This window comes from Giraffa tippelskirchi, chromosome 6 (genome assembly GCF_054371585.1).
Source record: "Giraffa tippelskirchi isolate mGirTip1 chromosome 6, T2T-mGirTip1v1.2.pri, whole genome shotgun sequence".
Lineage (NCBI taxonomy): Eukaryota > Metazoa > Chordata > Mammalia > Artiodactyla > Giraffidae > Giraffa > Giraffa tippelskirchi.
Window position 1 is genome coordinate 115892963 of NC_137280.1, and position 17499 is coordinate 115910461.

A 17499-nucleotide genomic window follows, 5' to 3' on the forward strand; every position below is an offset into this window, starting at 1 on the left:
ATTTCTTTCTCTCTCAGACTCATTTACTTAGTATGATTTCTATAATGTGGGACAATGATATTGACCTTACAATATTTTTGGAAATAATTGAGGTTGTGATTTATAGGAATGCTTTAAATTCAACTTTGCCTCTTAAATACAATATGAAAATGACCATAATGATGAAATGATAATAATATTTGATTTATTTTTAGTGTATATTCTGTACATTCCAAACAAAATTCTTTAAAATTATTGAAAGTTAACTATGCTTCCATCTTCTATATATGTGTTTGATAAATACTTGCTAACCAAATGCTTAAATGCTAACTGTTGAAATGTAAAATGATTATTAATTAATAGAAACTTTAGATGACATTACTTGACAAGACTTTTTGATTTTTAAGGAAATTTTCTCTTCCAGAGAAGTTTCTTTAACTAAAATCTTTCACATACGTACAGTAACATTAATGATATAGCTTTCTTTCTAAATTTTAAACATATTTCTTTTCAGACATTTTTACATTTGGAGGAGCATTTATGGATTATAATAATTTTAGCAATGGGGAAATTTCAGATAGCTTTACGTATTCTAATGATGGGGTCTTTAATTTTAGTATGTTTAATATTAAACAAAGATTTCATATTTGATACATTTATGTTTCATCACGAGCAAACTATTCCTCTGTCTCTTTTAGAAACAGAGGTAATAATAATGTACCTTACATCCCTCTTGTTGATATTTTACATACCATGCACCCCCTGGGCCTTTTCCATTCATGATCTAAGTAGAAAGCTGGGTCTCAGTTCATGTTTTCCCATCATCAGGGCTTAAATGGGGCCTGGAAACTTACTGTAACTCTGAGTGTTCATGTCACTATAGGGCCAGCATCTATGACAGGAGTTTGTGACAGAACGAACAGGACAGTAGAGCCCTTTTCCCATAGAAATCAAGAGGGACAAGGTCACTGGTCTAAGATCATGTCACCCCTGGGGGCTCCATCCATTCACCAGGACAAGGAAGCCTCATGACCTCAGGCCTGCTACCCTCTTCAAGGGAGTAAAAGGGAATCCCAAGAATGCCTCCTCCCCAGGAAACTAACATCCTAGTGTCCACTGTCTCCTTTTGACCCTATTATCTCGTTGTGCATGCTCTTATGATTTATGTCAGTTACTAAGCCAACTTACATCTTTCTTCATTCGTTGCATTCCACATTTCACAAAGCTTTGTGCATCTCCTATTATAACCCCTTTGTTTGCCTTCCCAATTCCATACACACACACACACACACACACACACACACACAAACACAATACACAGAGGCTTTTCCAGTGGATGACAACTCCATTTTTTCAGTTACTCAGGCCAACAATCTGGTTGACTCCTTTCTTGATTTTACTTTCCCGTACTAGTCTATCAGTAAACCCTGTTGGCTCTACCTTCAGAATGCGTCTAGAGTTCAGCCAGTTCTAACCACTCTGCTGTTGCTGTTGTAACCATAGTCTGAACATCCCTTCTGAGTTATCAGTTTCCTAACAGCAATCCTGGCTGTACTTTGGCCCCTTCCATGTCCCTTTTCAATGCATCAGCCAGGCTGATCCTTTTAGCACCAAGATTGTAGTACCATTGCAGTTACCTTCTATTCAGCTTAGAGTTAAAGCCAAAATCTTTACAACAAACCCTCAGACCCTAGAAGATCTGAGCACAAGTTTCTCCTCTGATTCTGACTTCCTCCCCTTACTTCCCTTTTTATTCTTCTCCATCTACCCTGGCATCCTGGCTGGATTTACACCAGACCAGGCACTTGCTACCATAAGGCCTTTCTCCCAACTGTGCCTTCCACCGGCAATTTCCTTTTCCCCGATGTTTAATTCATTTGCTTTCTTTCCTTAGTTCGTGTTAGTATTAGTCGCTCAGTCAGGTCTAACTCTTTGTGACCCCATGAACTGAAACCCGCCAGACTCCTCTGACCATGGAATTCTCCAGTCAAGAATACTGGAGTGGGTGGCTATTCCCTTCTCCAGGAAAGAGGAGGGATAGAATCCGACCCAGGGATAGAATCCATGTCTCCTGCATTGCAGGCATATTCTTTACTGCCTGAACCACAAGGGCATGCTCAAATCCTGCTTTTTAGTGAGAACCATACAACCTGATCTATCCCAGAGCTCACTCAGAGTTCGCCCTCTAACTTCCCTTTGTTGGGCGCAATGGAGGCACTTTTCTTCAATATACTACTTATTAGCTTCTAATATATTGTCTTATTTATTAAATTTTTATTTATTTATTTGCTTTTGCCTTTTCTAGATAGAATGTAAGCATCCCAAGGAGAGGGATCACTGTCTATTGATAATGATATGTCTGATATATCTCAAACAACTCACTGGTTTGTATGTGGTTATCACTAAATGCACATTTGTTGAATAAATAAATGATTAACTTTTGTTAGGTAGAATTAAGTGATGGATCTGAAAATATTTTGTGAAATATAATATAGTGGTATTATTATTATTACTAATTTATAACTAGAGAAGCACTGATCAGTAAAGCTTAATGTCAAGTGTTAAAAGAGTAAACCAATTTTTAAGTGTAGAAGAAATTTGAATAAATTTGTAGAGATACTTGTTCCAGTGACATGGTGAATTGCTATGCCCAGGTTCCACTGAGCCACCTGTAACTTTGATTCCCTATGACAATACAGTGACAACTTTAACTCATTCGTTGCCTTGTATGCATTCCATATGCAAATTCTCACACTCACTAAGAATGTGGGGAGCATTATATAAGTTATATGGAATAAAGATTTTGTAGAAACCAACTTTTCCATGCTTCGTGAACTCGTTTTTGTTTTGACTGCGCTATAGAACCACCTCCTCTCTCTCCAGTGCTCCTCCACCGTCACTTCCCTTCAACCACCTATCTCTCAGTTATCTGCTGGACTTTTTTTAGCCCAAATCATTATAAAAAAAGACTAAAATCATAAAGAATGATTACAAAGTCAATCTCAAACATTAGGTTCTAGGTTTTCTGAAGCTATAACTCTCCAGAGCTATGTTTATCGTTTATCAAAAGATAGATTATTCATTCAAATAACTAATTTGATCATTTTCCCCATGTCCCAATCCTGTGACTGATTTTTCTTGTGAATTAACTAGTTAAGCTAATTATTCTAGCATGTTGAGAAGGCGCTGAATGAAGGGAACTAGGAGGACGATGATGTGTGGGGCTGATTGGGAACAGTAAGTGGAAAAGCTTCATCCTCAGGCAGAAGGAACTGAGCTAATTTACGGTGGTGATATTGAGGCTTATTGTCCCAAAGGGCAGCTAAATTGGGAACACTGGGATTTATTAAATCTGTCTGCTCTCCAAGAACTGACTCCTCAATGTATATTTTGTGTGTGCTTCTGGGGTCTTCTGCAAATTTACATTTTTTATTATAAGAGGGAAGGATGGAAGTGATCTGTATCTATATAAAATACATATTCTACAGACCTGTAAGTTCCACACATTTTCCTATAGTGAATATTTTACTCTTTACTCTGTGGCTCTGTAGCTATGTCTACTAAAAAGATCCCAGATCATTATTTTGCTAAATCTCCTAACCAATTGATCCAAACTAGCCTGGGTTTCTCTGATACTGTCTGACTGTTTGCAGGGGCTCAATTGCTGTTCATTTATTGACTTTTTATTATTTATATTTTGAAAAAAATTTAGCCTTGGGGTGTCACATCACTTAAATAAGAACATTAAAGGCACAGTCATATATACACAGTCAAGAGTTCATGATACTTGCTCAATTTTACCCTAGTTACTTTTTGAAACTAAAGTATAAATCCACTATGCTGACATCTTCCTTTCAAATCCTAAGTAAATAAAATTAGTTGCCCTACTGGTTCCTTAAATTAATAATAAAGTTCCAAATTAACCATTGCACCTATCCAATTTTTTAGCTGTCTAGATCAATGAGTCCTTTCTTTTTCATGAAAAAAATTCTTAGTAAAAAAAAAATGCCAAAATACTTTTGCCCTATTATCAGTAGAACTAAGGGGAAAAAAATTATTCTTTCCAAGTAGGATAGGACTGATTATACCTTGGCTAATTTTTAGATACATAATAATTCTCAGGAACAGACAAAGGAAGCAAATATTCCGTCTATATTTATGGAACAAAACTTGAGTCTCCAATTTTACTTACGTGAAGTAATATATCCTTTTCATATCAAGGAACAAATTTTCATAGTCCTCATTTTCTGTCTGGACCCTATGGGAGATTAGAGTTTGATGTGATGTATACCTACATCACACCTCAGTGTATGTACTAATGACCCCTATGGGTTCAGAAATTTCCCTAGAGGTTGGAGCTGTTGAGAAACCCAGACCACTGGTCCCTCTCCAGTCTTTCTCAAGAGAGCTTCATCTTACTGTCATTGCTATAAACTCCTCTGCACAAATATCATGGTCCACTTCACTTACAGAGGAATCGGCCAACCCAAAAGAAGTGCTTTTATTTCCTCCCACATCTGGATTGCACTTGGCTGGAGCCCTGTGTGCACACAGGAGGGAATAAGACAACCCACAATCCTCCTATAATAAGATCCACACATTTTGATTTCTGACTTTTAATGATACTTGGTAGCCTACGAGTAAAAATGGTGAGTAGATTTCTGGATTTAGGAGCTATGATATTATAATTTGTAAGTTATATATGTTTGGTCATTCAGATGACCAAACATGCATTCCTGACTTACAGCTCCCTAAACCTTGGAATTTCCTAAGTGTTGAGAATGATAAATATGTCTTTTGCTATGTTAGTGAGGTGACTTTGGAAAGCACTTTAAGGATGGGGACAGTTATGGTTGGAATTTTCAGTCCCACCTCTTGACCTCTGGGGATAGGAGAAAGGCTAGAGGTTGAATCAATATCCAGTGGCCAATGTTGTAATCAATCAATGATATTTCATGAAGCTTCCATGAAAGCCCGAAAGGACAGGGTTAGGAGAACTTCCTAGTCAGTGAACACGTGGAAATGCAGGGAGAGTGCCCTTCCAACATGCCTTTCCCTCTGCATCTCTTTCACCTGGCTGTTTCTGAGTTATATCCTTTTCAACATATACCAATGATCTAGTAAGTAAAATGTTTTTCTGTGTTCTATGAGTCATTCTAACAAATTCATCTAACCTAAGGAGGGTGTCATGGGAACCTCTGATCTAGAGCCATTTTCTCAGAAGCACAGGTAACAACCTGGACTTGTGGCTGGTACCTGAAGTCCAAGGAGGGGATTGATGGAACCTTCAACCTGTATCCAGTTGGTCAGAAGCACAGATAATAATTTGGGCTTGCAACTGGCTTCTGAAATGGTTAAGCAGTGAGAGAAGTCTTGTAAGACTGAACATTTAACCTGTGAAATCGGATACTTTTTCTGGGTAGTATCAGAATTGAGTTAAATTCTCAGACACTCTGCTAGTGTCCAAGGTTTGTTGGTGTGGGGATCCCCCTATGCACCATGTTGGAAACTGGGTCTCAGAACATCCAACAAAGGAGTTCTGCTCATCAGTCTGCACCCTTTTGTTGGTTTGCTAAATAAATTAAAAAAAACATGAAATGTATCAAAGAAATAGAAAAATAGAAAACGAGAAACATCCTCCTTGCTCTTGGAAAGTGTATGGATTATGACTGACATTTGCTGTTCAGTCACTCAGTCATGTCCAACTCTTTGCAACCTCATGCCAAGACACAAATCTACAAACAAATAAATATATAAAGCTCTTATTTTTTAGTCATAAGAAAGCAATAAATTTACCAATGCAAAATAATTTTTAAAGTGTAATATATAAACGTACTGAGGGACAAAATATGAATAAATGCAGCATAAAAGTTCATTTTTTGTATTAGGGTTGGAGTTTGTTGTCTGTCAGGCAAACATTAGAAAGTAAGATCTAAGATGTGTGTTTCACTAAAAAGGAATAGCATTGAAAAAGATATTATAGCCTCATGGGAGGAGATGGAGAAATGCCAGCTCTTGACTGGGAAGATCTAGGCCTGCTGTCTACTCTGAAGTCATCAATTCCATTTTCTTTCATCTGCCAGTATAGCCACACTTTGTGTGAGTCTGAGATTATTGAATTTGCAAGGTTAGACATGCTTTGGAAATAAACTAAAATTTGTACTTGTATGACTTCCTGCTCTCTAGGAGCTGAAAAAAAGTATGTTTTTTTGCTTTGTTGTTTGAGTATGTGCATTTCTGAGGTAGAATGGTGCATTTGGGGACCACAGTGTTCACATGCTGACCAGCACCTACAAGGAAAATAGATTTTACCTCTTGATACAGTGTCAGCACACACTCTCCTAAATGCTCAATTTGAACACATGTTTTAAAAATCAGTAGTCTTCATGCAGGTGATCTGTTCTGCTATCTCCAACTTCATGCAAAATTATTTCTGAAAAACTGTGAGTTGTCAATAATTGGATTCATTTCCTGACCTTTCTATGAGTCGTCACCCATGTGGGTAGGAAGAGCTTTGATCTCTCCAGTTCAGCACTTGTTACTGCCTTTCATTTTTTTTTTTGTTAAACCATTGAACAATGAAGAGGAAGTGTTTCTCCAAGATAGGGAAGACTTGAACTACCACATTAAGCAATGAATTGTTTATTCTTTGATCTCCCAAGCTGTGCCCATGTATATAAAATGAAAGATAACTGGGTTATTGCCCAGTCTCTCCCCTCATCAAGACAGTGGTGACAAATCCACATGACATACAGTAAAATTCATTGTGTGCAAAACACAAATGCACAATTGCATTAAATATGAAGATATTCATAGTGGCTGTAAAAGTTACTTACGAAGTATAAACCACCGGGGAGAGCTGAGAAGGTAGCTGCTGCTGCTGCTGCTGCTGAGTCGCTTCAGTCATGTTCGACTCTGTGTGACCCCATAGATGGCAGCCCACCAGGCTCCGCCGTCCCTGGGATTCTCCAGGCAAGAACACTGGAGTGGGTTGCCATTTCTTTCTCCAATGCATGAAAGTGAAAAGTGAAAGTGAAGACGCTCAGTCGTGTCCGACTCTTAGCAACCCCATGGACTGCAGCCTACCAGGCTCCTCCATCAATGGGATTTTCCAGGCAAGATAATGGAGTAGGTTGTCGGTTGCCTTCGCCATGGGAAGGTAGGGGAGGCTGTTAATACTGAACCAGTATGCTAAGAAGGACCTCAAACAGAGAAAGGAAAACTTATTATATTTCTTCCAAAGTTTGAATATAAGGGGAGAAAATATTAGTTCCTCCCCAGAGCTGCTTAGAAAGTGAAGGTACTCTGCATCCCATCTGAGAGGTGGGTTTCTTCCATGTAGAAAGGTTTGTGATAGTAACAAGGCTTGTGGACACTCTGTCTCAGGTCCCCAGTGTTTAAGACAAGTGTTCCACTTGAACAGGAGAAAAGGGGCAGCTTCTTGATTGAAAACTAGCAAGAACATTCTCTTTCAGTTGCCTCAAATCTTCCTGTAAAGAAACCACTTTTACTTCTACATCAAAGTTGTAAAAGCAATTCAGGAGATTGGATCTCCAGTTCTCCTGAAAACCAAACTCTTGCCTTGTCACTGCATTTGGCTCCTCTTCAGCTCCTCATGCTCAATTTTCTCTTATAGCCCAGGATTTACAATTTTAAGAGTGTGAAATTGTGCATCAGTTTGTTTCAAAACACTGATGTTATTATGTAGACTGAAACTTTCTTTCAGTCTTTTTTTCTTCCTAACTTCCTTTGTTCCTACTTCTCTTCCTTTTTCAGTTTGATAATTACATATATATAGATTAAGGGCGGTGAGACAATGATCTCTGTAAAGAAGGAACAACAAAATAAAAAGATACATTAACTGATTTTAAAAAAGAATCATTTCTAGGGAAATTTCCTAAGTATATGATCTTATACACATACATGTATAAATATTCTTTTTTAATTTTATAACAACTCATGATTACTATTTCCTATTTTATAAACAAAGAATGTGTAAACATTAAAGTCTCCCTTAAACTCCATCTCATGTTCTATAAGTGAGTCATTTTGATAATTCAATGTGCATATTTCTAGATATTGGTTCTATTTTGATATGAATATTTATATATAGATTCTGTGACTAAAAACATGGGACCAAACCACATATAAACTCACTATACATTGCATTTTGCCTTTTCTTTGTTTAAAATTGGTAAGATTTTTGGAAAAAATGCCAAATGAAGCCACATACATATATTATTTTTATTTAGTAGTTATTTGTTTCAAGTTCACAAGGTTGTTATTTATTAAATCATTTCAATAACTGAACATATACATTATTTCTGAGTATTATCTGTCTCAATCAATACTATAATGAAGACTCTGGAGGAATTACATTACATGCTCTGTGTTAATAAATGCAGGACAGATTCCAATGTACAGAATTAAAGAGTCCAAAAAAAAAAACAACCCACGTGTGATTTAAAATTTTATAGGGTATCATTGTTTTTGTTAAAATAACATGAAGAATATAAGTATATATGTTATTTATAATTAATGATCTCTTCTACAATTCTGCCAAAGATACTATTCCAATTTAAATTCCTATCATGAGTTAATGGGCTCATTTCCCCACACTTTCCCCAACTCTATATATACCACATCTATAAGCACTTACATATCTAAGAAGCAAATATGTTTATATTTATACTTTATATACTCAGTTATCAGTGAGAACAATTCTGATGTTTTGTCACATTATTGTTAATAATTGTTTTTCTGTAAAATGCTCAAATTATTATCTACATTTACTTTATTACATATTTTCTTATTAAGGTAGCTTTCAGTTTTCATGTTGAAATTCTATAGTACTGACATTATTCTTTAGACTTTGTTAGTTGTCTTTTTGTAGTATAGATTTTTAAAAAAATATGGAATCAAATATATATTTTGCATCATACTTTCAAAAATTGCAGCTTATCTAGTGAGATCTACCTAAATCCAAGATGATCAGGAAAAAGAAAAAAGAGAGAGAGAGAGAGAGATGTATTGAGCAATTGTTGACTTTCTTATAGTGGCTGTATTTTTAACACTTTAAATATTTGATTTGTAATTAGTTTTGGTAAAAGGAATAATTTAGGGATACATACTCCCCAACCCCAAATGCCTTTTCAATGATCATCTTTTTTATGTTGTTGTTATTTTATTTTTCTTTTTTCGTTGTTTTTATTAAATATTTATTTATTTGGCTACGTCAGGTTTTAGTTGCAGCTTTTAGGGTCTTTCTCGGCAGCCCAGTGGCTTCTCTCTAGTTGTGGTATGTGGGCTTAGTTGCCCACAGCATGTGAGATCTTAGCTCCCCAACCAGGGATGGGACCCACATCCTCTGCATTGCAAAGTGGACTCTTAACCACTGGACCACCAAGGAAATTCTGATCATGTTTTAATTATTATATTTTTAGTGTATGTTTGGATATATATAAAAGATAGTTTCTCCTCATTAGACTTTTTTTTTCTTCAGAATTTTCCTGCCTAGTCTCATTTTTTTTGTATACCATGAGTTTTATATAGTATACATGTAAACTTTCATATTTACCAACTTTTTCATATTAATAAAATAACAGAACATATGTGTAAATAGTTTGAGTATTATCATATCAGATGGAAAAACTATGTAAAGGTAAGTGATCTTTCAAATAGCTTGTATTTGTGTCTTGTTGGTTAAGAGATTGTAACAGAGGAGATTGGAATTGTAACTCAAACTATTTGCAATCTACTCTGTATTTGTCTGTAAGACTTGTGGTTGTGTCCTCAAACATCCTTTGCTTTGAATGTGATGGGTTCTTGGAATTGCAATTTGATAGAAGTTCTGAACATATATGTGAATAATTGCATTAAAGTTGCATTATCCATTACAAAATGTTATATTTTTTCCTCAAGCAGTATATAGTATTTTGGAAGAAAAAATTATTGCTTCTATGCAAGACCTATCTGAGAGAGAGAGAGAGAAAGACATACACACACAGGGACAGAAAAATAAAGACAAAGACAGAGATGGCAGGAAAGAGAGAGATTAATTTTATGTGCATATTATTTAGTAATATTTTATTACTTTATTATATAATATCTTATATATTATCTATACAGATACTTTAAAATTACCTCAAGAATAATGATCAAATGAGTGAAGTGTGCCTTTGGGATAAAGAATAGGTAAATATTCTGCATAAAATGAATATGTCTTTGGGCCTTTAGGGGTTATAGCAGGAGCTTAAAAACTTGTGTCTCAAGAAGAATCAATAGCTGGGCCATGGCAGGATTTATCTTTCCTGACTTTGGGATTAGAGGCACTACCATCAGTGAAAGATAAAGACTCTAAGCCCCATTTTCTGTGTTCAAAATTTGTTCTGCCCCTTCTAGAGTATGATAATTTACTTAACACACATCTGTCTCAGTTTCCTTATCTGTAGGTCAAAGATAGTAAGAGTGCCAAATTCGTATCATTCTAGTTGTAGTTAAATGAGTAAATAAGTGTAAAAAACATAGAAGACTGCCTGGCTCATAGTAAGCGTTCCATTTTATTGGCTGTTCCCATTATCAGTATCAATATTCCTCTTCAGGTGCAGTAGAGATGGATGGCGCCAATGAGAGCACTCAGGGAAATTTCATCCTTTTGGGATTTTCTGATCGGCCCCATCTGGAGAGAATCCTCTTCGTGGTTATCTTGATTGCGTATCTCCTGACCCTTGTGGGCAACGCGACCATCATCCTGGTGTCTCGGCTGGATCCTCACCTCCACACCCCCATGTACTTCTTCCTCACCCACCTCTCCCTCCTGGACCTCAGTTTCACCACCAGCTCCATCCCTCAGCTTCTGTATAACCTAAATGGATGTGACAAGACCATCAGCTACACAGGCTGTGCCATCCAGCTCTTCCTATTCCTGGGTCTGGGTGGTGTGGAATGTCTCCTCCTGGCAGTCATGGCGTATGACCGGTTTGTTGCAGTCTGCAAGCCCCTGCACTACATGGTGATCATGAATCCACAGCTATGCTTGGGTTTAGTGTCCCTTGCTTGGGGCTGTGGGGTGGCCAACTCCTTGGCCATGTCCCCAGTCACCCTACGCTTACCCCGCTGTGGGCGTCACAGTGTGGACCACTTCCTGTGTGAGATGCCTGCCCTGATACGAATGGCCTGTGTGAATACAGCTGCCATTGAGGGCACTGTCTTTGTACTGGCAGTGGGCATTGTACTCTCACCCCTTGTGTTTATTCTGGTCTCCTATGGTTACATCGTGAGGGCTGTGTTACAAATTCCATCAGTGTCAGGGAGGCAAAAGGCCTTCAACACCTGTGGCTCCCATCTCACAGTGGTCTCACTTTTCTACGGAAACATCATTTACATGTACATGCAACCTGGAAAGAGCTCTTCCCAGGATCAAGGCAAGTTCCTCACTCTCTTTTACAACATTGTCACCCCACTCTTGAATCCCCTGATCTACACCCTCAGAAACAAAGAGGTGAAGGGGGCATTGAGGAGGTTGTTGCTGCATGACAGAGATAAGAAAGGAGTAAGAGTGAATGGGCCAGACAGGCATCTCTAGCCTGGTTATGAACTCCATCGGACACCATTGATGGAATCTGGAATTGTTGGATCAGATCTGGGTCTTACCTTTGTTTCCCAACTTACATACCTTTCCCTGGACTTCTTTACAACTGATTTAGTTCCATCAAAACAGTATATATTTTGATGAGTGAACTGGAAAACACATATCACCCAAAAACCTTTAGGTGATCTGTAGAGCAGGTATGAAGACACAGTGAGATAGATAGTTATAAAGATGGGTTTCTCCAACTTTGTACCAGAGTGCCAAGAAGAAAACTTCTATTATTAATAAGAGTTTTGCCTTTGTTGTTGTTTGTTTTTAATGCAATGATGGGTGTTTTAGTGAGAATGATCACAGATTGATCACTTCTCTTAGTCAACAGCCATTAACATGGGAATTCAGCATAGGGATGCTTGCATTTTTCAAATTCCTATCCAAAGCCTTTCATTGAGTCATATGTGTTGTCTACACTTTGTCCCCAAACTTTGACATTTTCCCCAAAGTTTGTTGTAAGAACTCTGGATAAACCAAGAAGTTAACTTATAACAATGATATGTGTGTCATTTAAATCTTAAAGCATCACTATTTCTCAGGTATGTTTTTATTTTGTTAGTGAGAAGAACCTGATGTTTATTAAATTCCTGTTATGAGTCAGGTTGCTCTTAAGTCATCTAAACTTGTCTGCATCTGTGGAGATCATATGACTTGTATTACACTTATTTTGCCCATATGGCACTTGAGGCTTTGAGGTTAAATCATTTACTCAAATAGAACTGAGCCAAAAAATTTCTCCATGTTCTGTGTGACTTTCAATCCCTGATGATTCTATTGCTACACAAATTTGTAAAGAGTAAAAATCTGTATACATTTAATAAGTAAAACAAGCAGCATGACTTATTTCCCTTCTTTGCATAATACAGTCCCAGATGTAGGAGAGGAAAAAGTTTTCCTGGAACCTTTTTGAGTCCCTGTCTGGATATGAAATTAAACTTACAAAGATCGGTTAATGGGAGAAAATCACACAAATTTATTTAATAGATGTTTTCCATGGCATAGGATACTTCATGAGGAAATGAAGATCCCCAAAATTGTATATTTTTATTCCACATTTGATGAAGAGTGGACAGTGGTGAAGAAATTCAATAGGCAATTGGTGCTGAGCTATTGGTAAGAAATTAGGGAAAACTTAGCAAGGCATGCTAAGGTATGACCTAGATCAAATCCCTTATGAGTATACAGTGGAAGTGACAAATAGATTTAAGGGACTAGACCTGATAGACAGAATGCCTGATGAACTATGGACAGAGGTTCGTGACATTGTACAGGAGACAGGGATCAAGAAAATCCCCATGGAAAAGAAATGCAAAAAAGCAAAATGGCTGTCTGAGGAGGCCTTACAGATAGCTGGGAAGAGAAGAGAAGCGAAAAGCAAAGGAGAAAGGGAAAGATATTCTCATCTGAATGCAGAGTTCCAAAGAATAGCAAGGAGAGATAAGAAAGCCTTCCTCAGCGATCAGTGCAAACAAATAGAGGAAAACAACAGATTGGGAAAGACTAGAGACCTCTTCAAGAAAATTAGAGATACCAAGGGAACATTTCACGCAAAGATAGGCTCGATAAAGGACAGAAATGGTATGGACCTAACAGAAGCAGAAGATATTAAGAAGAGGTGGCAAGAATACACAGAAGAACTGTACAAAAAAGATCTTCACGACACAGATAATCACGATGGTGTGGTCACTCACCTAGAGCCAGACATCTTGGAATGTGAAGTCAAGTGGGCCTTAGAAAGCATCACTACGAACAAAGCTAGTGGAGGTGATGGAATTCCAGTTGAGCTATTTCAAATCCTCAAAGGTGATGCTGTGAAAGTGCTGCACTCGATATGCCAGCAAATTTGGAAAACTCAGCAGTGGCCACAGGACTGGAAGAGGTCAGTCTTCGTTCCAATCCCAAAGAAAGGCAATGCCAAAGAATGCTCAAACTACCGCACAATTGCACTCATCTCACATGCTAGTAAAGTAGTGCTCAAAATTCTCCAAGCCAGGCTTCAGCAATACGTGAACCGTGAACTTCCAGATGTTCAAGCTGGTTTTAGAAAAGGCAGAGGAACCAGAGATCAAATTGCCAATATCCTCTGGATCATCGAAAAAGCAAGAGAGTTCCAGAAAAACATCTATTTCTGCTTTATTGACTATGCCAAAGCCTTTGACTGTGTGGATCACAATAAACTGTGGAAAATTCTGAAAGAGATGGGAATACCAGACCATCTGACCTGTCTCTTGAGAAACCTGTATGCAGGTCAGGAAGCAACAGTTAGAACTGGACATGGAACAACAGACTGGTTCCAAATAGGAAAAGGAGTATGTCAAGGCTGTATATTGTCACCCTGCTTATTTAACTTATATGCAGAGTACATCATGAGAAACGCTGGGCTGGAAGAAACACAGGCTGGAATCAAGATTGCCGGGAGAAATATCAATAACCTCAGATATGCGGATGACACCACCCTTATGGCAGAAAATGAAGAAGAACTAAAGAGCCTCTTGATGAAGGTGAAGGAGGAGAGTGAAAAAGTTGGCTTAAGGCTCAACGTTCAGAAAACTAAGATCATGGCATCTGGTCCCATCACTCCATGGGAAATAGATGGGGAAACAGTGGAAACAGTGTCAGACTTTACTTTTTTGGGCTCGAGAATCACTGCTGATGGTGACTGCAGCCATGAAATTAAAAGACGCTTACTCCTTGGAAGGAAGGTTATGGCCAACCTAGATAGCATGTTTAAAAGCAGAGACATTACTTTGCCAACAAAAGTCTGTCTAGTCAAGACTATGGTTTTTCCAGTGGTCATGTATGGATGTGAGAGTTGGATGGTGAAGAAAGCTGAGCGCCGCAGAATTGATGCTTTTGAACTGTGGTGTTGGAGAAGACTCTTGAGAGTTTCTTGGACTGCAAGGAGATCCAATCAATCCATCCTAAAAGAGATCAATCCTGGGTGTTAATTGGAAGGTCTGATGTTGAAGCTGAAGCTCCAATACTTGGGGCACCTCATGCGAAGGGTTGACTCATTGGAAAAGACCCTAATGCTGGGTAGGATTGGGGGCGGGAGGAGAAGGGGACGACAGAGGATGAGATGGTTGGATGGCATCACCGACTCGATGAACATGGGTTTGGGTAGACTCCGGGAGTTGGTGATGGACAGAGAGGCCTGGCGTGCTGCAATTCATGGGGTCGCAGAGAGTCAGACACGACTGAGCGACTGAACTGAACTGAACTGAACTAGCAAGTCATGTGTGTTTAGATGCCTCTCAATGTTTCTCCATCTTTGAAATAAGAATGTTCCTTTCCTCAAGGAATTGGAAATAAGAAGGGTAACCTCTTTGGAGGGTTTTATGAACCACTTCAGATGAAGGTCAGAAAGTCCTTCCTGCACCTGCCTTTTCACAAATGTCTTCAAGTCAAATATGCAACACACCAAAATGCCATATTTTGAGGCAATATGTAATGAGCCCCATTAAGAATTTCTTCCAATTAATGTGCAGATGAATTACCCAGGATCTTAATAACATTTAGATTCTGATTTACTAGTCTAGTAGGATCCTGAAATTCTGCATTTCTGTAAATTTCCCAAGGGATGCCCTCACTCCCTTGCTGCTGGCCCTCAGATCACACTTCAAGGCCATAGGAAATTAATCACCTACCAATTTTTTTAGCAGGATGCACACACTCTGGAAAAATCTGGGATAGAACTCACAGATTAAGGGGAAATAAAATGGGGAAGAAATAAAGAGAAGAGGCTGACTGAGCACTGCCACCATGTCTGTTCTCAGTCCCCTCAGCTGCACAGCCTCTCCTTCTCCACAATGGGCCTGGTATTCTCACCCTCCCTTTCTAACCTCTTCACTCTCTCACCTTATCTCCAAGGACAGAGTCCCATTGGGGTGATTTAAGTATAGATGAGCCAGGGACTACTGGAAGGGAGATGGCTGTGCTTCAAGGGGATCAGTTTGAACATTCAAAAATGCTTTTTTAAAGAAGTAATGATTTGGGCTTCCAGGGTAGCTCAGTCGGTAAAGAATCCACCTGAAATGCAGAAGACCTGGGTTTGATCCTTGGGTTGGGAAGATCCCCTGGAAGAGGGCATGGCAACCCACTTCAGTATTCTTGCCTGGAGAATCCCCATGGACAGAGGAGCCTGGTGGACTGCAGTCCATGGGTTTGCAAAGAGTGAAACACGACTGAGCGACTGAGCACAGCACAGCACAGTGACGCAGCTGGGCTGATGAAATAAGAGAATGGGAGCTACTTGTATGGTAGGTAGAGTTTCTCCCTAGAGTTATAAAATTCCACAATGCTTCCTTGATGCAGAACTGATGGGGGGAAATTTAAGAGATAACCAAGGCTCATAGATGATCAACCCTATAAAATTGCTTATAGGGCTTCTCCAAAGTCATTCTCTTCTTGGAAATAACTTGCTGGACATCCTAAGTGAGCTTGAAGAGCAGCCTCTTGAGAAAAGGGGACTTAAGGAATAATAACTGGACTATTGCCAGTGTTCCTAACTTTGGAAAATACCTTAACGATAGCAAAGAATGTTCACAGAACTCTAAGGAATGAAAGTAGTCCAGTGTTCACTGTGGTGATTTTTATTTTGCTTCTTCAGTTAAGGGACAAATTTAAGCTGAGTAAAATTTAAAGATTATATTGGCTTTATTCAGTGATTTATGTTCAGGCATTATCCCTCTAGCAGAAAGGAAGCAACTAAACAACTGTGCAAAATGAAAGATGCTTATAGGCAGAAGAGGGCAGGAGACTTGTACTTGGCAAAAACATATTTGTTTTCGTGTTGTTACTTGTTACTTTCCTTATAGGAAACTGCAACAAATATAAGATCTACAGAAATATTCCTTGACAAAGCTAAAATATATTCTTTCTACTTAAAAATATGATAAACAATTTTAGAAAATCAATAGAAATGTTAGATGACAAAAGTGAGGAAATGGTAAAATAAAAACAGAAAAGAATAAAAACAAGACATAAAACAGGAAAAACAGAAAATTAGTGCAGCAGATCCAACACTGAGTAATAGCACTTCTACAGCTAGAGAACAGAGGAAATGGAAGAAAGTCTATCAATGGAATAAATCAAGAACATTTCCTAAGGTGTGATTTCTGAAAGTCATGTAAGTTCACATTAAAGTGCTTCCTGAGACTTCTTAGGTCAGTGGATGACAATATTGTGCTATTTGGTATGCTCAAGATAAATAATAGAGTCACAAGCTTTTACAGAGGTAAAAAAGTACCAGAAAGTAGAATAGTTTTCAACTTCTTAATAATGAACTGAAGTACAATTGAGAATTTCTTAAGTATAATATTATAGCTAATCAAAATATCCTTCATGTAAAAAGCTAAAACAAAGATATTTAGCTTCTCAAAAACTTGAATGCTCCAGAAAACTATTTGAAGGACAATGTTTCTCTAAAAACAAAGAGCAAACAATGAAGGAAGAAGATATGGGCCACAGAAGACTGCAGATTCAATACAACATGCAAAGATGGGCATTTGAGGTGACACTTGTCAGTCTTGTACCAGAAGGAGAAGATGATCAGTTCAGAATCTCCAACCAGACACAGATGTCTCAAGGTTGCTATGCAAGATGCCTGGGAAACCATGAACTCTGACTGAGACTTGAACCCATGAGGCCAAAGCCCAAAGCCCACGGTCTTCCAACTGAGATCACACACCTGGTTTCAGGACTTAAGGTTCATCATGTCTCATCATGGAAAGAATTCAGTGAGACACAAAAGTGATAGGTAGGAAGTGGATTTGTTTAGAGATAAACACTCCACAGACAGACTGTGAGCCATCTCAGAAGGTGAGAGCAGCCTCAAAATATGGCTTTGTTTGTTTTTATGAGCTGGGTAATTTTATAGG

At 38.3% G+C, this 17499-nt stretch overlaps 1 protein-coding gene across 2 annotated transcripts; it reads left to right on the forward strand.

The window, feature by feature from the left end:
- Positions 1-10591: 10591 nt before the first annotated feature.
- On the forward strand, positions 10592-13124 carry LOC145511571 (olfactory receptor 2W3). 2 transcript variants are annotated; one of them, XM_081505116.1, is made up of 2 exons: positions 10592-11508; positions 13097-13124. In XM_081505116.1, the coding sequence occupies exons 1-2, from the start codon at positions 10592-10594 to the stop codon at positions 13122-13124; spliced, it is 945 nt and encodes a 314-aa protein (XP_081361242.1). The 2 variants fall into 2 exon arrangements, with proteins under 2 accessions (XP_081361242.1, XP_081361241.1); XM_081505115.1 differs by lacking the exon at positions 13097-13124 and having other exon boundaries at positions 10592-12112.
- Positions 13125-17499: the final 4375 nt, after the last annotated feature.

Coding starts and splice junctions, on each gene's coding strand:
- LOC145511571 (XM_081505115.1), top strand. CDS start 10,592: ATGGATGGCGCCAATGAGAGCACTCAGGGAAATTTCATCCTTTTGGGA.